The sequence below is a fragment of the Nerophis lumbriciformis genome, linkage group LG22 (genome assembly GCF_033978685.3).
Source record: "Nerophis lumbriciformis linkage group LG22, RoL_Nlum_v2.1, whole genome shotgun sequence".
Lineage (NCBI taxonomy): Eukaryota > Metazoa > Chordata > Actinopteri > Syngnathiformes > Syngnathidae > Nerophis > Nerophis lumbriciformis.
In genome coordinates, this window is record NC_084569.2 from 82,547 (window position 1) to 108,424 (window position 25,878).

The 25,878-nt window shown below is 41.0% G+C and overlaps 1 protein-coding gene across 4 annotated transcripts in view; it reads right to left on the reverse strand.

The window, feature by feature from the left end:
• The window catches only part of LOC140679745 (cytosolic endo-beta-N-acetylglucosaminidase-like), a 66,705-nt gene that overhangs the window by 23,800 nt on the left and 17,027 nt on the right, over positions 1-25,878 (reverse strand). For all 4 annotated transcript variants that reach the window (XM_072915781.1, XM_072915783.1, XM_072915784.1 and 1 more), the window contains exons 4-9: positions 18,570-18,718; positions 14,635-14,786; positions 14,411-14,559; positions 11,359-11,530; positions 6,504-6,607; positions 3,893-4,004 (exon numbers count right to left, since the gene is read on the reverse strand). In XM_072915781.1, coding sequence (XP_072771882.1) covers positions 3,893-4,004; positions 6,504-6,607; positions 11,359-11,530; positions 14,411-14,559; positions 14,635-14,786; positions 18,570-18,718 — 838 coding nt within the window. The remainder of the gene's footprint in view (positions 1-3,892; positions 4,005-6,503; positions 6,608-11,358; positions 11,531-14,410; positions 14,560-14,634; positions 14,787-18,569; positions 18,719-25,878) is intronic.

Consider the following 25,878-nt stretch of genomic DNA (forward strand, 5'->3'; position numbering starts at 1 on the left):
TTTCGTATGTGGGTAACAACATTTAACTATGTATATATATTTCCCAATTGGTTCAACCGCAACCCGCCCGCATCCATTTAAAATCTATTTTTTTCGTCATGTCGCCCGCCCGACCCGCGGATTATCCGCGGACTCCGCGGTTGTGTCCGCAAACCGCGCATCTCTAGAGACCACATACTGTACTGAACATGAACAGAACCATGACCTCAATCCTGTGGTCTGTACTAGACCGTAAAGATGCTGGGCCATTACAACTGTATGTGCTACATATATATAATAGTGCATTTGGAAAGTATTCACAGCGCTTTTCTTTTTCCACATTTGGTTATGTTACAGCCTTATTCCAAAATGGAATACATTCATTTTTGCCCTCAAAATTCTGCACACAATAAATACTCCATAATGACAATGTGATTTTTTATTTTTTTTATAGTTTTTTTTTTGCAAATTTATCAAAAAACTAAGAAATAAAATGTACATAAGTATTCACAGCCTTTGCTAAATACTTTGTTGATGCACCATCAGCAGCAATTACAGCCTCAAGTCTTTTAGACCAGTGTTTTTCAACCTTTTTTGAGCCAAGGCACATTTTTTGCGGTGAAAAAATGCGGAGGCACACCAACCAGCAGAAATCATTCAAAAACGAAACTCAGTTGACAATAAAAAGTTGTTGTCACAATTGTTGGATATGACTTTAAAGCATAACCAAGCATGCATCACTATAGCTCTTGTCTCAAAGTAGGTGTACTGTCACCACCTGTCACATCACACCCTGACTTATTTGCTGTTTTCCTGTGTGTAGTGTTTTACTTCTTGTCTTGCGCTCCTATTTTGGTGGCTTTTTCTCTTTTTTTGTATTTTCCTGTAGCAGTTTCATGTCTTCCTTTGAGCGATATTTCCCACATCTACTTTGTTTTAGCAATCAAGAATATTTCAGTTGTTTTTATCCTTCTTTGTGGGGACATTGTTGATTGTCATGTCATGTTCGGATGTACATTGTCTTTGCTCCACAGTAAGTCTTTGCTGTCGTCCAGCATTCTGTTTTTGTTTACTTTGTAGCCATCAGTTTTCTGCATAGCCTTCCCTAAGCTTCAATGCCTTTTCTTAGGGGCACTCACCTTTTGTTTATTATTGGTTTAATCATTAGACACCTTTTTACCTGCAAACTGCCTCCCGCTGTTTCCAACATCTACAAAGCAATTAGCTACCGGCTGCCACCTACTGATATGGAAGAGTATTACACGGTTACTCTGCCGAGCTCTAGACAGCACCGACACTCAACAACAACACATCATTTGCAGACTATAATTACTGCTTTGCAAAAAATATTTTTAACCCAAATAGGTGAAATTAGATCATCTCCCACGGCACACCAGTGGTTGAAAAACAGTGTTTTAAAATACGACGCCACAAAATTGGCACACCTATCTTTGGGCAGTTTGGCCCATCCCTCTTTGCAGCACCTCTCTGGGTGGTGCAGGGGAAACAACCTGATCCTTAACACCACCAATACTTCATTAGGAAAAAAACAGGAAGTATCCAACCAGTGTACATAAACGGGGACTATCTATTTTAATTGTAATTCTCAAGCTCCATAAGGTTGGATGGCGGGCGTCGGTGCACAGCCATTTTCAGATCTGTCCAGCCATGTTCTATGGGATTCAAGTTTGGGCTCTGGGTGGGCCACTAAAATATATTTACAGAGTTGTCCTGAAGCCTCTCTCTTAATATCTTAGCTGTATACTTAGGGTGAGTGTCCTGCGGAAAGATGAACCGTCGCCACGGTCTTGAGTTCAAGAGCACTCTGAAGCAGGTTTTCATCCAGGATGTCTCCGTACATTGCTGCATTTAGCTTTCCCTCTATCCTGACTAGTCTCACAGTTCCTGCCATTGAAAAACATCCAAACACCATGATGCTGCCACCACCATGCCTTACTGTAGGGATGGTATCGGCCCGGGGCCTCATGTATCAAGCTTGTGTACGCACTTAAACCTGCCGTACGCCCTTTGTTACGGCAAAGTTGAGATGTATCAAAACTGACGATAACGTGGAAATATGTGCTGCCTCAAAGACACTCCATTACTGTCGTACGCACATTTGTACAAGCTTTGCATACTTTAGCTACACACATAAGTGATGCTAGGTAACATAAAAAGTGCCAACTTTTACACCTCAGACTGATTGGTGTACCCATCAGAGACATACTGTATGAACGATGGCCCTTGCCCCCCCCAACATTCGGGCTGGGCCACATTTCAATGTAAAAAAGATCGAGGCAAAGACACGAAATATTTTTTTTCCGCAATTGCATTTAATGCCTCTTATTAGGGCCCGCAATGGCCCATTGCAAAAGGACTCCCACAGGGAGTCCTTATGCAATGGGACATAAGGACCTATTGTATTTCTAAGGTTTTATTATTCTTTCTTTCTTTCTTTCTTTCTTTCTTTCTTCTTCCGCCGCCTCTTTGAGCACTAATTTGACCCACTTTACATGCTTCAAAACTCACCAAATTTGACCCACACATCAGGACCTGCGAAAATTGCCTTTTTTTTATAAAAAACGAACCTCAAAAATTAAAATTGCGCTCTAGCGCCCCCTATAAAAACAAAAAAAGTACACTGCCTGTAACTCCCACTAGGAAGGTCGGAAAAACATGAAACAAAATCCTCTATGTAGGTCTGACTTAGACGTAGTTCTCATAATTGTACATCCTCGGGCTAAAATCTACAGGAAGTTGGCAATTCCCCCTTCAAGACAAAAAAGTACTAAAAACAGTCACTTTTGCCTCTTTGCGCTGTAATTTGACCCCCTTAACATGCTTCAAAACTCACAGAACTGAACACACACATCAGGACTGGCAAAAACTGTGATCTAATAAAAAAACCTAACCCCAAATTCAAAAATTGCGCTCTACAGCAATTTTTTAATAAAACGGATAAAAAACTGCTCCTCGGAAGAAAAAAATTACAAACCTGCCTGTAACTCCCACTGGGAAGGTCGGAGAGACATGAAACAAACACCTCTCCATAGGTCTCACTTAGACCTACATTTCATAAATTGACAACCCCCAGCAAAAATCAACAGGAAGTTTGCTATTCCCCCTTCAAAACAAAATTTTTGTATAAACCGGTCACCTTCCTTCAAAAACGAACTCCTCTGAGCGCGTTTGTCGTTTCGCCTTCAAACTAACACAGGAGAGACATTGAACCCTTGTGATTACAACAACAGAAGCGCTTTTTAATTAACTGCTCCGGTTTTGATTTTATGAGCCTTCAAAGAACCGCTGCGCTGATGCTGCTGCACTGCTATTTTTTTAAGATGGCTGCTTAAAAGCAGGAAGCACCAACGTGCCCACACAATGCAGACAAGGTAGGTACACTAGACAAAAGTCTTGGGACAATTCGGACTAAAAGTAGACAAAAGTATTGGGACACTTAGGACTAGCACCTGCCAAATACGCGGGCCCGACCAACGCTGCTTGCAGCTTTAATTTATATTAATATTTGTGAGGATATGTATTGATTTATCGGGGCGATCATTTTTCAAGGAAGATACACCTGAGCTCACTTTTGAGCTTCAAGGCAAAAGCTGTGAATACTTATCCACATGTGATTTCTTACTTTTTTATTTTTAATACATTTGCAAAAAGCTAAAAAAAACAAACGTTTTCCCAATAATCATTACGGTATATTGTGTGTAGAATATTGAGGACAAAAAGTAATGTATTCCATTTTGGAATAAAACTGTAGCGTAACAAAATGTGGAAAAAGTGAAGCGCTTTGAATTATTCCGGATGCACTTTGTATTCAGTCATAACTTCAGTACTAATGTCCATGACCAAGCAGAGTAATCCTTATAGAGGTTATATTCCACATCTTTCAGCACTTTACCTTTCCTTTCCAATAGAGAGCATTACCGAAGCCCTGACAAAAAGAAGAAATGAAGGGCAGCGGGCCAGCTGGGCGGTGCACATAGAGGTTGTTTTTCAGAAGATCCCAGAACCTAAAGAGAGAAAAAGTTTGTTTTAAAAAAAAGATCATCCCAGTCATTAATTCCTTAAACTACAAAATGGTAAATATTGTATACATTCTAGAAACAATGTACTTATCATTTGTTCTAGCATTAAAAAAATATTGGAGATGATTAAAATCCCACCTATCAAACATAAGATTACACATGTGGTCAATGATTTGATCCACTGATGCACGTAATCAATGACATGAGTGTTCATTTTTCACAATTAAATAACATATGGTGGAAAATATCAAAATAAAACATTTGCAAGCATTTAGTTTGAATGAGGAAATTATTTTTGATTTCAACTGTAGCCAATTTAAATGTATTAGATTCTTGTTAATAAGCTGAAAATACAGCTTGAAATAATATTTTTTGGAATTGCTCTTGGTTGTAATCTATAGACGGTAATGTTTGTTTATGTAGTAATAGACTGAGGGAAAATAAACATTGAAACATTAACTGAATTTTGTTAAAATTCACATATTCATGATTCATTGATTTATCATCAAACACAATCCATTTGGATTATAAAAACATTCTTAATGGACATTCTGTCAAATATTAATTATTTACAAAGCCTTTGTTTGAATTGGTTAATATGCTCATTCATTGACAGTTGAATTGGTATTTATTTTTTATTAATTGGTATTTCAACATTTGATCACACCATTTTACTTTTTCAAGCACTTTGGCAAGTTTTTTTTTGTTCATTTTGCAGATCGGATTTTTTTGTAATGCTTATTTTAAGTAATATGTTATACAATTAGTACATACTTAAGTATTACTTAAGTACTATAGTCATACTTGCCAACCTTGAGACCTCCGATTTCGGGAGGTGGGGGGTGGGGTTGGGGGCGTGGTCGGGGTGGGGCGGGGGGCGTGGTTAAGATATATATATATATATATATATATATAAGAAATACTTGACTTTCAGTGAATTCTAGCTATATATATATATATATATATATATATATATATATATATATATATATATATATTTTATTACATATATATATATATATATATATATATATATATATATATATAAAATAAATACTTGAATTTCAGTGTTCATTTATTTACACATATACACACACATAACACTCATCTACTCATTGTTGAGTTAAGGGTTGAATTGTCCATCCTTGTTCTATTCTCTGTCACTATTTCAGAACACACACATTATACAAATATACATTATAAAATCAATAAGAAAACGGGAGCTCTAATTTCGGAGTCTGAATTAGGATCAGAAGTTCCTATACAAACATTGCGCACTCATGTCGCCTTTTTGTATTGATTACTGCAGCTGTGCACTGGATTCATTCACAAATACAAACTACAACTCACAAACACTTTAGAGTTAGGCTCCACCATCAGAATGTGTACTTAAACTTATAAAGATCACATGGATATTATTCAGTGAGTTGATTCACCAAAACTAACCTGTTATACAGGAGGAAAAAGCACACAGGACATTTCAATTGTTCACAGACTGGTCGCTCTCATCAGAATGACAAGACACTTCCGGTCAGCAGGTGATAGCATTCAATTGGGAAGAAACGCCCTACTGCCCCCTACTGACCAATGTGAATACTGATAAATGTGTAATGACAGCTCCAAAAACGAATTCAAACCACAAAATAAAATAAATAAATCAACACAAAAATGTGACACATTATGGGTGGGTCACATATGCATGTACAGTAGATGGCAGTATTGTCCTGTTTAAAAGTGTCACAACATTGCTGTTTACGGCAGACGAACTGCTTTACGGTAGACGAAGACTTGACTGCTGTTGTTGTGTGTTGTTACCGCGCTGGGAGGACGTTAATGAAACTGCCTAACAATAAACCCACATAAGAAACCAAGAACTCGCCCTCCATCATTCTACAGTTATAACGTGATTGGGCAGGCAGGCTGTTTACATTGTGGGAAAGCGGACGTGAGAACAGGCTATCAACACGTCACTCAGGTCCGCATGGAGCTGGAGGGGGCGTGGCCTCCAGCTCCGCCTGAATTTCGGGAGATTTTCGGGAGAAAATTTGTCCCGGGAGGTTTTCGGGAGAGGCGCTGAATTTCGGGAGTCTCCCGGAAAATCCGGGAGGGTTGGCAAGTATGACTATAGTTAAGCACGGCCCACGGGCATTTTTGGCTCACAGCTTTGTTTTTTGCTGACCCTAAGCATATTCTAAAATAAAAGTAATTAATATTATTAATATTTTCAAACTTACAATAAGTGGAGAATTTCTATACGTTTTACGCATGGACCAAAAGAGGCCATAACATATTGGTGACCGGTTAGAATAGCACAAAAACACTTAATATTTAACAACAACAAACAAGCTGCTAAAACAAACAATCTTACCAATTTAAAATATGCACAACATCATTTACTATATTTCATTTTGCTAAAATGTCACTTTTATTAAGTGCAAAATTAATCAGCATACACATAATATTTTAAACTTTTGGTAATCTTACCTATCCTGATTATGACGGAACTTATTCTTGTCTTGGGTCTCGTACACCCAGCCTGGAGCAAAGATGGCAGCAGAAAAGTTGTACTTTCGGATGATTTCAAGAGCCTGTAAAAGCAAGAAGGTGATGTCATGAATCATCTTCTGTAACAATTACTATGACGACAGAAGCTTGCTTTGGTCTGCTGCTTCTTTCATTATGTAGTCCTTAGCTAACTGGCACACACGCAAATGAAGTACAAAAGCTGCCACTAGAACATGTCAAGTACGTCCATCTAGTAAAGACAATGTAACATTTCAACAAATAAGCACATATGTCTTGACATGGATAACATGTACAAGAATAAAGGATAAAAAATAAGAAAATGCAGTACCAAAAACTATTAGATTGTTCTTGAAATAAGAAATACATTGATAATAACAATCAGTGTTGGGTTAGTTACTGAAAACCAGTAACTAGTTAGTTACTAGTTACTTTATTTCAAAACTAACTTAGTTACGAACTCAGTTACTTTCACCAAAAAGTAATGCGTTACTGTGAAAAGTAACTATTTAGTTACTTATACACTACCGTTCAAAAGTTTGGGGTCACCCAAAGAATTTTGTGTTTTCCATGAAAAGTCACACTTATTCACCACCATACGTTGTGAAATGAATAGAAAATAGAGTCAAGACATTGACAAGGTTAGAAATAATGATTTGTATTTGAAATAAGATTTTTTTTACATCAAACTTTGCTTTCGTCAAAGAATCCTCCATTTGCAGCAATTACAGCATTGCAGACCTTTGGCATTCTAGCTGTTCATTTGTTGAGGTAATCTGGAGAAATTGCACCCCACACTTCTAGAAGCAGCTCCCACAAGTTGGATTGGTTGGATGGGCACTTCTTGCGTACCATACGGTCAAGCTGCTCCCACAACAGCTCAATGGGGTTCAGATCTGGTGACTGCGCTGGCCACTCCATTACCGATAGAATACCAGCTGCCTGTTTCTTCTCTAAATAGTTCTTGCACAATTTGGAGGTGTGTTTTGGGTCATTGTCCTGTTGTAGGATGAAATTGGCTCCAATCAAGCGCTGTCCACTGGGTATGGCATGGCGTTGCAAGATGGAGTGATAGCCTTCCTTATTCAGAATCCTTTTACCCTGTACAAATCTCCCGCCTTACCAGCACCAAAGCTACCCCAGACCATCACATGACCTCCACCATGCTTAACAGATGGCGTCAGGCATTCTTCCAGCATCTTTTCAGTTGTTCTGCGTCTCACAAACGTTCTTCTTTGTAATCCAAACACCTCAAACTTGGATTCATCCGTCCACAACACTTTTTTCCAGTCTTCCTCTGTCCAATGTCTGTGTTCTTTTGCCCATCTTAATCTTTTTCTTTCATTGGCCAGTCTCAGATATGGCTTTTTCTTTGCCACTCTGCCATGAAGCCCAGAATCCCGCAGCCGCCTCTTCACTGTAGATGTTGACACTGGTGTTTTGCGGGTACTATTTAATGAAGATGCCAGTTGGGGACCTGTGAGGCGTCTGTTTCTCAAACTAGAGACTCTAATGTACTTATCTTCTTGCTCAGTTGTGCAATGCGGCCTCCCACTTCTTTTTCTACTCTGTTTGTGCTGTCCTCTGAAGGGAGTAGTACACACCCTTGTAGGAAATCTTCAATTTCTTAGCAATTTCTCGCATGGAATAGCCTTCATTTCTAAGAACAAGAATAGACTGTCGAGTTTCAGATGAAAGTTCTCTTTTTCTGGCCATTTTGAGCGTTTAATTGACCCCACAAATATGATGCTCCAGAAACTCAATCTGCTCAAAGGAAGGTCAGTTTTGTAGCTTCTGTAACGAGCTAAACTGTTTTCAGATGTGTGAACATGATTGCACAAGGGTTTTCTAATCATCAATTAGCCTTCTGAGCCAATGAGCAAACACATTGTACCATTAGAACACTGGAGTGATAGTTGCTGGAAATGGGCCTCTATACACCTATGTAGATATTGCACCAAAAACAAGACATTTGCAGCTAGAATAGTCATTTACCACATTAGCAATGTATAGAGTGTATTTCTTTAAAGTTAAGAATAGTTTAAAGTTATCTTCATTGAAAAGTACAGTGCTTTTCCTTCTAAAATAAGGACATTTCAATGTGACCCCAAACTTTTGAACGGTAGTGTATATATATATATATTTTTTTTTTTTTAAAGCTCCCATTAATGCCCTTTTATCCTTCATTTCAGTACTGTTATTGCACTGGAGAATAATACAATGTGTTGATCAACTTGACATGCATTTGCATCACTGAACTCTGCTAAGCAATGTGCTCTACATACAACACACAAAGACAAAGATATGTTACAAAGGGCTGATTTGTTTCAGGCCAGAACAAATTGACAAAACTATTTTAAATAGCTGCAAGATAACATACATAAGTAACAAACAGCATAATAACAACATAGCTGTAAACCAAGAAAGGCACACTACATACGCAAAGCCTAACCAGGCCTTTTTTTCTCTCAAGGAATTCTGAAATAAAATCATGTCTGAAGCCCAGAACACTCTACACATTTCCCCAGCATCCCTCTTTATGTTTGTGAACTTTATAGTCTATACATTTAGAGTGATGTGATAATCAAACACTCTAGAAGTCTAGAATGAAAGAGTATATAAGAGAATTGACAGTGTGTGCACCTTCAGTGCGTAGTGCCTCGTTAAAATCCAGCCGCTGTTGGAGGTGGAGGTGAAGTGTGTCTCTCTTTACTAGCTTCGTCGAAGCATGTTGCTTTTGTAGCTGTTTCAGCAGATTTGAATTGCTAGGATAGGATCTTTGATCCAAGACACAACTTACATTCAATTAAAATGTTCTTTTCTTTGTGCTCGACAAAAGAAAAGTATTGAGAATATCTCCATGTTAAGAAACTCAGCTTCGGCATGATGTCTTGTTAGTAAACACAGACACGCCCCCTCCCACACACACACACATAGACAGCCTCTTTCTTGTCGCCTCATCCGCAGTGCTGTAATAAAACACTCAGATCTTCTCAGTTTCTAGCCGATACTACATAAAAAATAACGTAAAATAACGCAGTAACGCATCATGTAGTAACGGTAACTGAGTTACTGAATATAAAAAATAATGCGTTAGATTACTATTTACTTTGTAACGTGTTAGTCCCAACACTGATAATAATAGATTAGATGCAAGCTTTTCTAGACCATCAGAGCGCATTATAGTGAGAACTGAGAACCCACCATTCATTCGATCCACAATCACACAGATGGTGTTAAGCTACATTTGACGAAAATGGGACTGCCAATTTGCCTCGCCGACCACCACCAAACATTCATACATCAGTGCCAAAAAGGAAAATGGGTTTAGTGCCATCTCTGGGTTGTAGAAGAGATCTTGCCCCAAGTGGAGGAGTTCATGTAGCGCGAGTGTGTGAAGAGTGGATCGGGAGATGGACAGGCGGATCGTTGTGGCGTCTGCAGTAACGCAGACACTGTATCGATTCATTATGGTAAAGAAGGAGCTGAGCCGGAAGGCAAAGCTCTCAATTTACTGGTCGATGTACGTTCCCATCCTCACCTATGGTCATGAGCTTTGGGTTATGTCGCAAAGGACAAGATCACGGGTACAAGCGACCAAAATTAGTTTCCTTCATTAGGTGGCGGGGCTCTCCTTCAGAGATAGGGTGACAATCTCAGTCTTTCGGGGGGAGCTCAAAGTAAAGCCGCTGTTCTGCCACATGGAGAGGAGCCAGATGAGGTGGTTTGGGCATCCCGGACAGTAAAAAAGGCACAGTTTAAGGCACGTCTGAACGGTAGGAGACCACGGGGAAGACCCAGGACACATTGGGGAGATTAAGTCTCCCGGCTGGCCTCGGAACGCCCGGGGATTCCCCGGGAGGAGCTGGACGAAGTGGCTGGGGAGATGGAAGTCTGGGTTCTCTGCTTAGGCTGCTGCCCCCGCGACCCGACCGTGGATAAGTGGAAAAAGATGGATGGATGGACGTCAGTGCAAGTGGCACTGAGAGCAAAGTGGGTGACTTGTGTTGCCTAAAGACACCGGCAGTGACTAAGATATCGTTTGTTGGATTTGTATCAGGTACCCTGAAGTTTCTGGACAACCACTGAGCCACTGTTGTAAGACCATAAAATAACAATCCTAAAGTGGTAACTGTTGGAATAATTGTTTGTAAGTTATCACAAAAGAAACGTATTATGAATGCTGTCTTTCGAGGCCTAACAAGAGGAAGAACGCTCGTGAAACGCCACTGTGATTTCAACACGGACAGATGGCAGGATCTGCTCAACTCCCAGAGGAACTCTCTTTGAAGTGTTAAACGAACTCTCTTTGAAGTATTTCACAAACTCTCTTCCAACTATTTGGTAACTGAAGTCAACGCTATTTACGACCCGCTGCCCTCTTGAAGTCCCTGTGGTCAGGAGACGGGAGGGGTTATCCATTGTCCTCCAACACCTGCCCCAGCTGGATCCAGGAAGAGCCCAAGCCCGAGAAATCCTCTTCTTGGACTTCAAAGCGACCGAAAACAATGACTCTTTTACACACTTACCATTCCTGCTGTGACATATGTTGGTGCGTGAACATGGAACATCTGAATTAAAAGAGGAGACGAAAACCTTCTTCGTCAGAGCGTGCTAAGACACTGTAAGAGGTTACAGGTTGACGCATGTCTCTCCTCAATTGAGTCCAAATTGAATTCTGTCTCTGTTTGATTCCTTGCCTTTTGTCTTGTTTAACAGATGTCATCAGTTTTTGAACGTGACAGTAACCTTACAAAATCAGCACAGGATGAAATATCCCCCGCATAACACAGAAACACAAATGACCAGTTTGTACCTTGTAAGTTTCCAACATCCCTCCCACCACCTCGCCACGCCCAAAAACATCCACTCCCACATAGATGTCAGCCTGGCGGCCATGGGTGTGAGTGAAGTCCGCCATCTCCTCCAGGTCTTGTTCTGTCCAGTTGTAGTTGGTGAAGAAACCATCGCATGCATTGAAAAAAACCCTGTGGTGGAAAGACAGAGTCCATATTATTATTGATGTCCAAGAACAGCATGTTGAAAAAGAATATAAACCCATTTCAAATTCTTAAGTTGTATGTAGGAGTGTTTTGTTTTTTAATGTTTAAAGAAGTGTTTAAATAAGTTTATGAATTCTTCAAAAATAATTGATAAACATGCTAACTGATTTATGTAAATGTGTGTCTCATTTATACATAAGACGGATGTGTTTTTTTTTATTTACACATACTATGGAGTACAATTCATGTAAATAAGATAGATATTTCAGTAAAATAGTGGCCAGCACCCCCCAGAACATAACAACAAAATATCAGTTCATTTAAGAGTCGTACTACGAGTTCGGTAACATGCTAAAAACGGGTGAAAATGTTCTTTTGTATGAGTATGAGCAGCCCTGAACATATTGCATGTAGGATTCTTAACCTTTTTGACCTTAAGGCCCAACTTTTCTCCTATTGAGAGACCCGGAGCCCACTCAAATATTAACACTGAAATAGTCATCTTACTCTTGTTTTTAATGCAAAAGCCAAAAGCAGTGAAGTTGTCACGTTGTGTAAATGGTAAATAAAAAGAGAATACAACAAATCCTTTTCAACTTATATTCAATTGAATAGACTGCAAAGACAAGATAGTTCATGTTCACACTGACAAACTTCATTTTTTATTTGCAAATAATCATGAACTTAGAATTTATTGGCAGCAACACATTGCAAAAAAGTTGTGAGAGGGGCATTTTTACCAGTGTGTTACATGGCCTTTCCTTTTAACAACACTCAGTAAAGGTTTGGGAACTGAGGAGACACATTTTTGAAGAGGAATTATTTCCCATTCTTGCTTGATGTACAGCTTAAGTTGTTCAACAGTCTCCCTTCTCATATTTTCAATGGGAGACAGGTCTGGACTACAGGCAGGCCAGTCTAGTACCCGCACTCTTTTACTACGAAGCCACGCTGTTGTAACACGTGGCTTGGCATTGCCTTGCTGAAATAAGCAGGGGCGTCCATGATAACGTTGCTTGGATGGCAACATATGTTGCTCCAAAACCTGTATGTACCTTTCAGCATTAAGGGTGCCTTCACAGATGTGTAAGTTACCCATGTCTTGGGCACTAATACACCCCCATACCATCACACACGGTGCTGCCTTTTACACTTTCACCCTAGAATAGTCCGGATGGTTCTTTTCCTCTTACGTCCAGTTTCCAAAAATTTGAAATGTGGACTCGTCAGACCACAGAACACTTCTCCACTTTGCATCAGTCCATCTTGGATGAGCTCAGGCCCAGCGAAGCTAGCGGCGTTTCTGGGTGTTGTTGATAAATAGCTTTGGCTTTGCATAGTAGAGTTTTAACTTGCACTTACAGATGTAGCGACCAACTGTAGTTACTGACAGTGGTTTTCTGAAGTGTTCCTGAGCCCATGTGGTGATATCCTTTACACACTGATATCACTTTTTGATGCAGTACCGCCTGAGAGAACGAAGGTGCGTAATATTATCGCTTACGTGAAGTGATTTCTCCAGATTCTCTGAACCTTTTGATGATCTTAGATGGTAAAATACCCAAATTCCTTGCAATAGCTGCTTGAGAAATGTTCTTCAACAATTTGCTCAGGCATTTGTTGACAAAGTGGTGACCCTCGCCCCCGTCCTTGTTTGTGAATGACTGAGCATTTCATGGAAGCTGCTTTTATACCCAATCATGGCACCCACCTGTTCCCAATTAGCCTGTTCACCTGTGGGATGTTCCAAATAAGTCTTTGATGAGCATTCCTCAACTTTCCTCACTCTTTTTTGCCACTTGTGCCAACATGTTGCAGGCATCACATTCCAAATGAGCAAATATTTGCAAAAAATAAAGTTTTCCAGTTGGAACGTTAAATATCTTGTCTTTGTAGTCTATTCAATTGAATATAAATTGAAAAGGATTTTCTGTTTTTATTTGCCATTTATACAACGTGCTGACTTCACTGGTTTTGGGTGTTGTAAAATAGACGTGGTAAATTTCGGGGTGTCAGGAACGGATTAATTCATCAATCAATCAATGTTTATTTATATAGCCCTAAATCACAAGTGTCTCAAAGGGCTGCACAAGCCACAACGACATCCTCGGTACAAAGCCCACATAAGGGCAAGGAAAAACTCACCCCAGTGGGACGTTGATGTGAATGACTATGAGAAACCTTGGAGAGGACCGCATATGTGGGTAACCCCCCCCCCCTCTAGGGGAGACCGAAAGCAATGGATGTCGAGTGGGTCTGACATAATATTGTGAGAGTCCAGTCCATAGTGGATCCAACATAATAGTAAGAGTCCAGTCCATAATTGTATTTACATTGTTTCTCTTTGGAAAGTTAGCTTCTGTTTTCGTACCATTTGTGTTAGAGCCATTTACTCTTTCTGTCCGTCAAATTCGTGACGTCACTAGGGGGGTTGGCTCAAGGCCAAGTGGCAGTCTACTTAGGGAGGGGCTGGGATCTTGCTCAGGTGTTGCTGAGTGGAGGTGCAACAGTTTTTGACTGTGCCAGGCTATGATTTGTTTGCTCCTGTTTATTTACCGTTTTTGTTACACAGTGAGTTTTCATTTATGTGACTGTATGTTAATAAATATGTGTGTTAAACATGGACATCATTCTGGACATCAATTATTAGCCAGCTACACACGTCTGAACTAGCTTCAGTTATATTCGGCAACCAGTAGCAGTAAGAGTTTAGGACTTTACCGCTACAATTTGGTTTTTGATTTTTTTGCCAATGGACCACTAATGAAAACCAAGGTGTGACTGTACAATAAAGGCCATTTACAAAACACCATTTCTTTCTTATTTGACTTGACTCTATTACAAGGCATCCTGCTCAGATTTTACCTGTTGGACTGGTTTAATCCATTCTGCCATTTTAGCTCTCCAGTCTCTATGACACTGTCGTACCACAGGACCATACTGCCAGGACTGTGTTCGTGCATCTGATCGGTGAGATACCGTAAGAACAAAGGGGTCTTCTTCACTGCAACCTCCTGCAAGTAGATGTTTAACACTGTCCATTATACAACATGTACTGCAAGCAAAACCGTTGAGAAGGATTTACTCACGCTGAGTTGGTTCTCGATATTTATGAGCAAGCCATCAAAGCCATAAAAATGACTAATTTCAACTAGTTTATCAGCTACTTCCTGATATAAATCTTCTTTAAGGAACGCCTCACATCTTTCTGCTCCATCAGTCCATTCTGTGATAAAAGTTCCTGAGAAGCAGCACAGCATCAATAAGACATTTTAGTTCAGATAAAACAAAACAAAAATGAGTGATGAAAGCAGGTAAATGTAAATGTATGTAATGATGGCCATTGTTTACATTCCAAAATTCCCCACTTTTTTCCGTAATTCCAAGTTTCCTGCGAGAAGATGCAGAGAGCAGCCGACTCGCCTGGTAGTACAAAGTTAGCGGTCAATATCTGTTTCTGTCAACATATAGAGAAGTATGCTTTCAATTTAAAATGAACTAATAACATAATTGTGACCTGAGTAACAGCCATACACTATTGTTCCAGGCTTATTGTCTCTGTTAATAAAATGACGTTCTCCAAATACAAATCAGGGTGACCATCTGCTGTATTTGTCAGTAACTAACTAACTAACTAACTAATGTGGAGGAGGCATATGTGTTTAAGAGTTCTTTCTTTTTACATAGCCATGTTTATGGAATATAGTACTTTTCCTTTGTGTATTCTACCAGTCTCTCTTTGTCTGCAGATGTTTGTGTAGTGTTTTAGGCATTGGAATGAGAGAAAGATGCACCCACTTCCTTATCTTATCAGTGTTGGGGAAGGGGGAGGCATTCCTTTCTGATCTCCCAAAGCTTTGGTATAAACCTGAAAATATTCCAATTCTGTCTTGATGGTCCTTCTTACTCAGCATATATGTCATCGAAAGAACTTGGGATTGACCAGTAACTTAGATTCCCTTGGAGGAAGAACTGGTCCGACGCAACACTAACTAACTAACTAACCAATGTATCAGCTATTTTATGCTGCAGCTGTTACATATACTGTAATATTGTCCATGGTAATTGTTATATATTGTATATATGATACAAACATATAACATATCAGTATATATCATATACTGTACATATATTATGTAAATATTACATATATGTTACATTTTATATTGCTACTACGGTACATTTTTTGTCTACTTTATACCTGCATTATCCTTTCCACCCTTTGTAACTGAGCTACTGTGTGGAACAATTTCCCACTGTGGATCATTAAAGTTTGTCTAAGTCTAAGTCTAAAGTGTCTTGTGTAAGAACACCCAGACACTGATTCAAGAAGTAGGCTTTCCATGATCATATTCCTCAAATCTATGGATGTTTTCCAGCTTCCATATATTTTTTACTTTGCATGCTTGCTGGTGTAAACCAGGTCTGACCAAACCACGGCCAGGATGGCCCGCCGGCGTCTTCAATTTGGCCTGCGAGACGTTGTTTAATGAGAAATATTAGTAATAAAAATAGTCTGACAATTTTGATGCTGCTATCATGACGTCATCTAGCGGACAACGTGTGTAAGTCAGGTCAATGATCTTTAATCATGCTCTAATTAATGAAAATGTGCAGCATTTACTTATATTGACCCAATGCACACAGCCTTCCCTAGTCATGGTGCAAAAAAGAAAAAAAAATCCAACCAACACAAAAAGTCAACACGCATGGTCACGCATAACCTGCTCACTGAACTTGGGACGGCGTGACGCGGTTGGGAGAGTGGCCGTCCCAGCAACCTGAGGGTTCCTGGTTCAATCCCCACCTACTACCAACCTTGTCATGTCCGTTGTGTCCTTGAGCAAGACACTTCACCCTTGCTCCTGATGGGTGGTGGTTAGGGCCTTGCATGGCAGCTACCGCCATCAGTGTGTGAATGAATGGGTGAAAGTGGAAATAGTGTCAAAGCGCTTTGAGTACCTTGAAGGTAGAGAAGCGCCATACAAGTATAACACATTTACCATTTACCATAACTTTGTGGACAGTATAGAAAAAAACGTCAAAAAACGTCATACACCATACAAAATTCTAAATGACACCCATTTAAATCCATTACAAAGCATGATGGGAAAAAATGCAAAACATTCTCCACACTTGTCCATGTTTGCTGCATTTTAGCTGTTAGATATTTCTGACTGAATACAACATTTAAGGCGGTTGTCACGGAACTAAACTTCACATAGTCTTTAAAGCCAATCATATTAATTAATTACCGTATTTTTCGGAGTATAAGTCGCACCGGCCGAAAATGCATAATAAAGAAGGAAAAAAAACATATAAGTCGCACTGGAGTATAAGTCGCATTTTTGGGGGAAATGTATTTGATAAAAGCCAACAGCAAGAATAGACATTTGAAAGGCAATTTAAAATAAATAAAGAATAGTGAACAACAGGCTGAATAAGTGTACGTTATATGAGGCATAAATAAGCAACTGGTATGTTAACGTAACATATTATGGTAAGAGTCATTCAAATAACTATAACATATAGAACATGCTATACGTTTACCAAACAATCTGTCACTCCTAATCACTAAATCCCATGAAATCTTATACGTTTAGTCCAAAGGTCGGCAACCCGCGGCTCCGGAGCCGCATGCGGCTCTTTGATCACTCTGATGCGGCTCAGCTGCATACTTGCCGACCCTCCCGATTTTCCCGGGAGATTTCCGGATTTCGATTCCCCTAGCAGAAAACTCCCGGGATAAATATTCTCCGATTTTCACCCTAACAATAATAATAAGGGCGTGCCATGATGGTACAGCATTAGCGGCCTCTACAATCTGTACCAACAGCGTGCCAGCCTAGCCTTTTGTTGTGTGCATCAAGTGACAGCAAGGCATACTTGGTCAACAGCCACACAGGTTACACTGACGGTGGCCATATAAAACAACTTTAAGACTCTTACTAATAATGCGCCACACTTTGAACCAAAACCAAACAAGAATGACAAACACATTTCGGGAGAACATCTGCACCTTAACACAACACAAACACAACAGCACAAACACCCAGAATCTCATGCAGCCCTGACTCTTCCGGGCTACATTATACACCCCTGCTACCACCAAACCCCGCCCCCACCCCAACCCTGCTCCCCCACACATCAAACTCCCCCCCCCTCCGTGCGTCGGTTGAGGTGGGCGGGGTTTGGTAGCGGGGGTGTATAATGTAGCCCGGAAGAGTTAGGGCTGCATGGGATTCTGGGTATTTGTTCTGTTGTGTTTATGTTGTGTTAAGGTGCAGATGTTCTCCCGAAATGTGTTTGTCATTCTTGTTTGATGTGGGTTCACAGTGTGGCGCATTATTAGTAAGAGTGTTAAAGTTTTCTATACCGCCACCGTCAGTGTAACCTGTGTGGTTGTTGACCAAGTATGTGTTGCTGTCACTTACGTGAGCAAGCAGAAGCCCCATACAACGAGTGACTGGGCCGGCACGCTAGTTGAAGTGGGCGCTTATTACTGTATCATCACGGCACGTTCGAGAGAATAAGGTGTGGGCCGCGTGTCTGAGACCCTTGGTTTATACATAGCACAAAGCAAAAAAAAAACTTTGTATGTGCAGTGTAATTTCGTTTTGAATTTCAAAAGATTTTGTGGCTCCCATTGTTTTCTTTAATTTGTGAAACTGGTCAAAATGGCTCTTTGACTGGTAAAGGTTGCCGACTCCTGGTCTAGTTAGTCTCTTACGTGAATGAGATAAATTATATTATTTGATATTTTACGCTAATGTGTTCATAATTTCACACATAAGTCGCTCCTGAGTATAAGTCGCACCCCCGGCCAAACTATGAAAAAAACTGCCACTTATAGTTGGAAAAATACGGTGACTAACCTCGTCCTACTGACAAAATGTAAGGATTTGATGAGAAATAGTTATAACGTTTAAAAAATGTTTTTAAAATGGTGTTGTCCCAATTACAGGCCGTAATTTGGACACCCTAAAAACTTTTGAGACACTTTTTTCTTTCTGTTTGAGCTCACCAAGAACAAGAACTCCGTGTTTGTGTGCAGCATTGGTCCAGACAGCAGGAGGAATGGTCACAAAGTGGTGTGTGAAGTAGTTGAAAATATCAATGTACTGCCAGTGGTAGAAGGCATACGGAGCTTCTGCATCTGTCCCCTGTACAAACCTCAAAAGAGAACAATCATGTTACACAAAGAAAGTGGGGCTCATAAGGTGGCTTAAAGGCATGTGACTTTTATCATAGATACAACTGAACACGCAATGATTAGTAGGATTTTGTTAGTTGACTTTTAGTTTGTAAAACATGACGAGTGAGTGGTGTTTGTCTTTATTAGCTTTTATTTGTTTTACGTTAAGTCTTTTTAGTATTTTTATTGGCTTCACTGTCTCTGGCCAGCTGGACCAAAGAGACAAGTGTCCATGGAGTTAGTCACACTTTATATTGATCACGTCATGTGTGTATCACGACACACAGCATACACTGTCTGGCTAGCTGTGATTGATTGATTGATTGAGACTTTCATTAGTAGATTGCACAGTACAGTACATATTCCGTACAATTGACCACTAAATGGTAACACCACAATAAGTTTTTCCAACTTGTTTAAGTCAGGGTCCACGTAAATCAATTCATGGTACAATTATATACTATCATCATAATACAGTCATCACACAAGTTAATCATCAGAGTATATACCAGTGGTTCTCAAACTTTTTTTTGTCACCCCCCACTTTGGACAAGGGGGAGTTTTCAAGCCCCACAAAACAGCACATCCTCGCACAGCGGACGTATGCGATGAACAGGCAGTCTTTATTGCATACTTGCCAACCCTCCCGGATTTTCCGGGAGACTCCCGAAATTCAGCGCCTCTCCCGAAAACCTCCCGGGACACATTCTCTCCCGAAAATCTCCCGAAATTCAGGCGGACTCAGGTCCATGCGGACCGCTTTCCCACAATATAAACAGCGTACCTGCTCAATCACGTTATAACTGTAGAATGATGGAGGGCGAGTTCTTGGTTTCTTATGTGGGTTTATTGTTAGGCAGTTTCATTAACGTCCTCCCAGCGCGGCAACAACACACAACAACAGCAGTCACGTTTTCGTCTACCGTAAAGCAGTTCGTCTGCCGTAAACAGCAATGTTGTGACACTCTTAAACAGGACAATACTGCCATCTAGTGCATTTGATGAAAGCACTTTTGTGCGTGCCACACAGCAATGCATCATCAGAGAGGGCGTTCAGCATGGTTAGAAAAATAGTGACAAATAGAACAAGGATGGACAATTCAACCCTTAACTCAACAATGAGTAGATGAGTGTTATGTGTGTGTATATGCGTAAATAAATGAAAACTGAAAGTATTTATTTTATATATATATATATATAATAAAAGAAATATATATGTATAGCTAGAATTCACTGAAAGTCAAGTATTTCTTCCTCAAGATCACTTGCAATGTCCATATAGTTTGTTCCGCTTAGCCCCGCCCCCACTAGTTACTGTTGCTATGTCTGTCAAACTTTCGCTCCTACCTAGAAATTTAAAGCCTACAGGAAAAATAAGTAATTTACATTTATTTATATAGCGGATTTCACAGACAGAATCACAAAGTGATTTACAGTGTGTAAAGAAAATGAAAGCATAGTCCAAAAAAAATCTAAGAATATAATAAAAAAAATAAAAATTAAAGTGACATTTCCTCCCGTTCCTCGCGCCCCACCTGTCATGTCTCTATTCCCCACCAGTGGGGCGCGCCCCACACTTTGAGAAACGCTGGTACATACATTGGGATGGGATGAGGAGGGTTTGGTTGATATCAGCACTTCAGTCATCAACAATTGCATCATCAGAGAAATGGACATTGACTTGGTAGGATATGTACAGCGAGCAGAGAACATGCTGAGTTCAGATAGCATAAGAACATGAATAAACATTAGAAATACATTTGATTATTTACATTTGGTTATTTACAATCCGGGGAGGTGGGATGTGTTAGTTTAGGGTTGTAGTTGCCTGGAGGTGTTGTTTTAGTGCGGTTTTGAAGGAGGATAGAGATGCCCTTTCTTTTACACCTGTTGGGAGTGCATTCCATATTGATGTGGCATAGAAGGAGAATGAGTTAAGACTTTTGTTAGATGGGAATCTGGGTTTAACGTGGTTAGTGGAGCTCCCCCTGGTGTTGTGGTTATGGCGGTCATTTGCGTTAAGGAAGTAGTTTGACGTGTACTTCGGTATCAGGGAGGTGTAGCGGATTTTATAGACCAGGCTCAGTGCAAGTTGTTTTACTCTGTCCTCCACCCTGAGCCAGCCCACTTTGGAGAAGTGGGTAGGAGTGAGGTGTGATCTGGGGTGGAGGTCTAGAAGTAATCTGACTAGCTTGTTCTGGGATGTTTGGAGTCTAGATTTGAGGGTTTTGGAGGTGCTAGGGTACCAGGAGGTGCAAGTGTAATCGAAAAAGGGTTGAACGAGAGTTCCCGCTAGAATCTTGTGGACAAACAAAACATGAAATAATACTTTACAGATACTGTAATATGATTTTTCATGTTTTTCATGTCCTATCGCAGTGTTGTGCATTACAAACTCAAACGCGTTTCGTGTTGACGTAGAAGGGAGCTTATCTCTTGCTAATACCGTAGCACGCCGATGTGTTAGTACGCTAGGTAAAGAGTTCCTCGGTGTTCGCTCTTACAATAATAATGTCATTGCAGCTTGACTATTATACGGGTTACAGAACGTAAATGAAGTATTGTTGACGCTTGTTGAATTCATTTTTACAGTGATTTAGTGGCATACTTGCCAACCTTGAGACCTCCGATTTCGGGAGGTGGGGGGTGGGGGCGTGGTCGGGGGTGGGGCGGGGTGTGGTTGGGGGCGTGGTTAAGAGGGGAGGAGTATATTGACAGCTAGAATTCACCAAGTCAAGTATTTCATACATATATACTTCCGCCCGATTGTAGCTGAGATAGGCTCCAGCGCCCCCCGCGACCCCAAAGGGAATAAGCGGTAGAAAATGGATGGATGGATGGATATATATATATATATATATATATATATATATATATATATATATATATATATATATATATATACATACATATATATATATACATACATATATACATACATATATATATACACATACATATATACATACATATATATATACATACAGGTAAAAGCCAGTAAATTAGAATATTTTGAAAAACTTGATTTATTTCAGTAATTGCATTCAAAAGGTGTAACTTGTACATTATATTTATTCATTGCACACAGACTGATGCATTCAAATGTTTATTTCATTTAATTTTGATGATTTGAAGTGGCAACAAATGAAAATCCAAAATTCCGTGTGTCACAAAATTAGAATATTACTTAAGGCTAATACAAAAAAGGGATTTTTAGAAATGTTGGCCAACTGAAAAGTATGAAAATGAAAAATATGAGCATGTACAATACTCAATACTTGGTTGGAGCTCCTTTTGCCTCAATTACTGCGTTAATGCGGCGTGGCATGGAGTCGATGAGTTTCTGGCACTGCTCAGGTGTTATGAGAGCCCAGGTTGCTCTGATAGTGGCCTTCAACTCTTCTGCGTTTTTGGGTCTGGCATTCTGCATCTTCCTTTTCACAGTACCCCACAGATTTTCTATGGGGCTAAGGTCAGGGGAGTTAGCGGGCCAATTTAGAACAGAAATACCATGGTCCGTAAACCAGGCACGGGTAGATTTTGCGCTGTGTGCAGGCGCCAAGTCCTGTTGGAACTTGAAATCTCCATCTCCATAGAGCAGGTCAGCAGCAGGAAGCATGAAGTGCTCTAAAACTTGCTGGTAGACGGCTGCGTTGACCCTGGATCTCAGGAAACAGAGTGGACCGACACCAGCAGATGACATGGCACCCCAAACCATCACTGATGGTGGAAACTTTACACTAGACTTCAGGCAACGTGGATCCTGTGCCTCTCCTGTCTTCCTCCAGACTCTGGGACCTCGATTTCCAAAGGAAATGCAAAATTTGCATGGTTGGGTGATGGTTTGGGGTGCCATGTCATCTGCTGGTGTCGGTCCACTCTGTTTCCTGAGATCCAGGGTCAACGCAGCCGTCTACCAGCAAGTTTTAGAGCACTTCATGCTTCCTGCTGCTGACCTGCTCTATGGAGATGGAGATTTCAAGTTCCAACAGGACTTGGCGCCTGCACACAGCGCAAAATCTACCCGTGCCTGGTTTACGGACCATGGTATTTCTGTTCTAAATTGGCCCGCCAACTCCCCTGACCTTAGCCCCATAGAAAATCTGTGGGGTATTGTGAAAAGGAAGATGCAGAATGCCAGACCCAAAAACGCAGAAGAGTTGAAGGCCACTATCAGAGCAACCTGGGCTCTCATAACACCTGAGCAGTGCCAGAAACTCATCGACTCCATGCCACGCCGCATTAACGCAGTAATTGAGGCAAAAGGAGCTCCAACCAAGTATTGAGTATTGTACATGCTCATATTTTTCATTTTCATACTTTTCAGTTGGCCAACATTTCTAAAAATCCCTTTTTTGTATTAGCCTTAAGTAATATTCTTTTTTTTTTTTTTTTTTTTTTTTTTTTTAATGTCCTGTCCAGCTTCTCAGGCAAATCATATAGTTGATGTAGATGCCCATGTCGGCTGTTCAGATTTACTTTACAAAAGAGAAGTGTAGGATACTTCTCTTGTTGCCTTATTTGTATTTGACTTTATTAAATGTATTTATATTATCATTTAGTGCAGCCGGGCCGGAGCAGGAGGGGATAGAAAGAGGAAAAAAAAAGAAGACAGAGGGGGAAATTGTGGGGACAAGAGGGGGATTAGACAGAGAGACAAAAACAACAACAGCAAACAACAACAACAACAACAATAGAGCAACATCAGCAAATATGACATGTACAAATATGATGGTAAAAGTAATAGCAAATAAGCAGTTAGCGAAAAATAAAAAATAATACAGAAATGACAATGAGCATTATTACACTACAAATGGATCAATACAAATACCAATAGAAATAGCGCTATTGATAATGAACAATACCAATAATTTACCTTTATTATCAACAATACAGTTGTTTAAATGCAACAATACATATACGTAATGATAACTTGAGATACGAAAGAATGCAGAAAAATGGAGGGGGAGAAAGAGAAGCAACCTACATAAACCTTGTAGATTGTTATAGTCACAATAGGTTAAGCTTTGTCAGTGTGCCATGTGTTACACCCAGTTTACCCTAGGGCAACAACGTTAATATATGTTTGATGAAACGTGATTATGTGCATGAGTGTAAGTATGCATATGTACTTGTATATGTACAGAATGTGTATATGTGTTTGTACAATGAATGTATATGTACAGAATGTGTATATGTGTTTGTACAGTGAATGTATATGTACAGTATGTGTATGTGTATGTTTGTATATTGAATGTGCGTGTGGATGTACGAACATTAGGTAGGTAAATATGTACTGTATTTGTGTATGTATGTGGGAGCGTAGGTACCTATGTACGTATGTGAGCATACGTGAATTTGCATGTACAATACATTCGACTCCCAGAGTGCGTGGGAGCCAGAGCACGGCCCCATCACCCCCGAGAGCCCAACCCACAAACAGGAGGCGTGGTGCCCAGGGAACCAGGGACCACCGCCCCCACGCAGCCAAGCCGGCCAGCGACAGGAACCCCAGAGCCCGACCCACCGTACCGCCCACAAGGGCCAGCAGCAGGCCACAGACAGACGCACCCGGCGGAGGACAGGGCACGAGAAAAGTAGGGGACAGCCAGACCCCAAGCCAGCGAGAGACCACACCCCACACGGGCAGAAAGGCGAGACGCCCCGCCCGAAGGACCCAGAGACTCCCCGCAACCGGACGGGAAGACCGCCCCCGCCCCACCGGCAACCGGGCCCCCACGAGCCCACCCCCCACCCCCGGAGAGCGCGGCGAGGCCAGCCCCCGGCCACCCCACCCAAACCGGCCGCCGCAGGACCACCCAGGCACAGGGCCACGGGAACCACCCACCCCACCCGCAGGGACCCCAACGATGGAGATGGAACAACCAGCAACCGCCCCGCCGAGCCCCCCCCCTGAGGGAGGGGAAAAATTAAAAAATAATATTAATAAAATATATTTTAAAAATAAATAAATAAATAAATAAATTAATTAATTAATTAAAAAAAAAAAAGAATTAAAAGAAGATCACAGACATGCTGACAAACAAGGTCACTACCCCAGCAACTGGCCGACTCGCAGCACCTCGGAATACCTTGCAGCACCAAGCTACCACAATAGACGCAGGGACTAGGCCCAACAGGCCCCAACCAAGACGGGCACCCGGAAGGGATGGACAGCGGGACCCAGGAGCTCCAGACACGCAGTTCGGATGCAGTAGCCTGAGGCGTCGACCCCCGTCTGACAGGCAGGCCCAGAGCGTACCCCCAGAAATATACATACATACATACATACACACATACACATACACATACACACATACACGTATACATACCCACACATACACATATATACATATACATACACATATGTACACATACACATATATAAACATACATACATACACACACATATACATACATATACACAGTTCGTCAGCCCCGACAGCCATCACGCGCGCGCGCTGCCACCAGTCACAACATCAGCCACACCCCTGCACCAGACCCAGCAGCCACGGGCGCCCACACCACAAACAAACGGCAGCAGAAACAGCAGCCGCAATAACCCCAGACAGCCAGCACCAGCCAATCAAATTAAAGCGATCAAAGAAAAACTGCGACCAGCAACCACACGCCACCAGGGCCACGGAGACCAGCCGGCGCCAGCCCGCCGGTCAGCCCGAACGCCAACACGCAAACAAGAGACACCAACAACCCCCCCAACCAAAAGACCCCCCACCCCAACCAAAACCCGCACAAACACACCACCGCCCAAACAACCGGGACACAGCATCCAGACCAGACACGGGGGCTGCGCCGCCACCACACCAAGTCACCAACAGAGACCCCACAGCGCAAGGTCGGGCCACACGGGCACGGACCCCATCCAACAGGAAGTGAGACCCGCGCGACGCCACACACAAATAAATAATAAGATTAAAAAAAAATGAAATAAAATAAAAATAAAAAAATAAAATAAAAAATAAAATTTAAAAAATAAAATAAAATAAAAATGAGTAATAATAAAAATAAAAATAATAAATACATTAAAAATAAAAAATATATATATAACAATAATAAATGAATAAAAGCCTGGCAGGCCACCAGACCGCAGTCCCCGCCGGCCTACGAGGCAATGAGG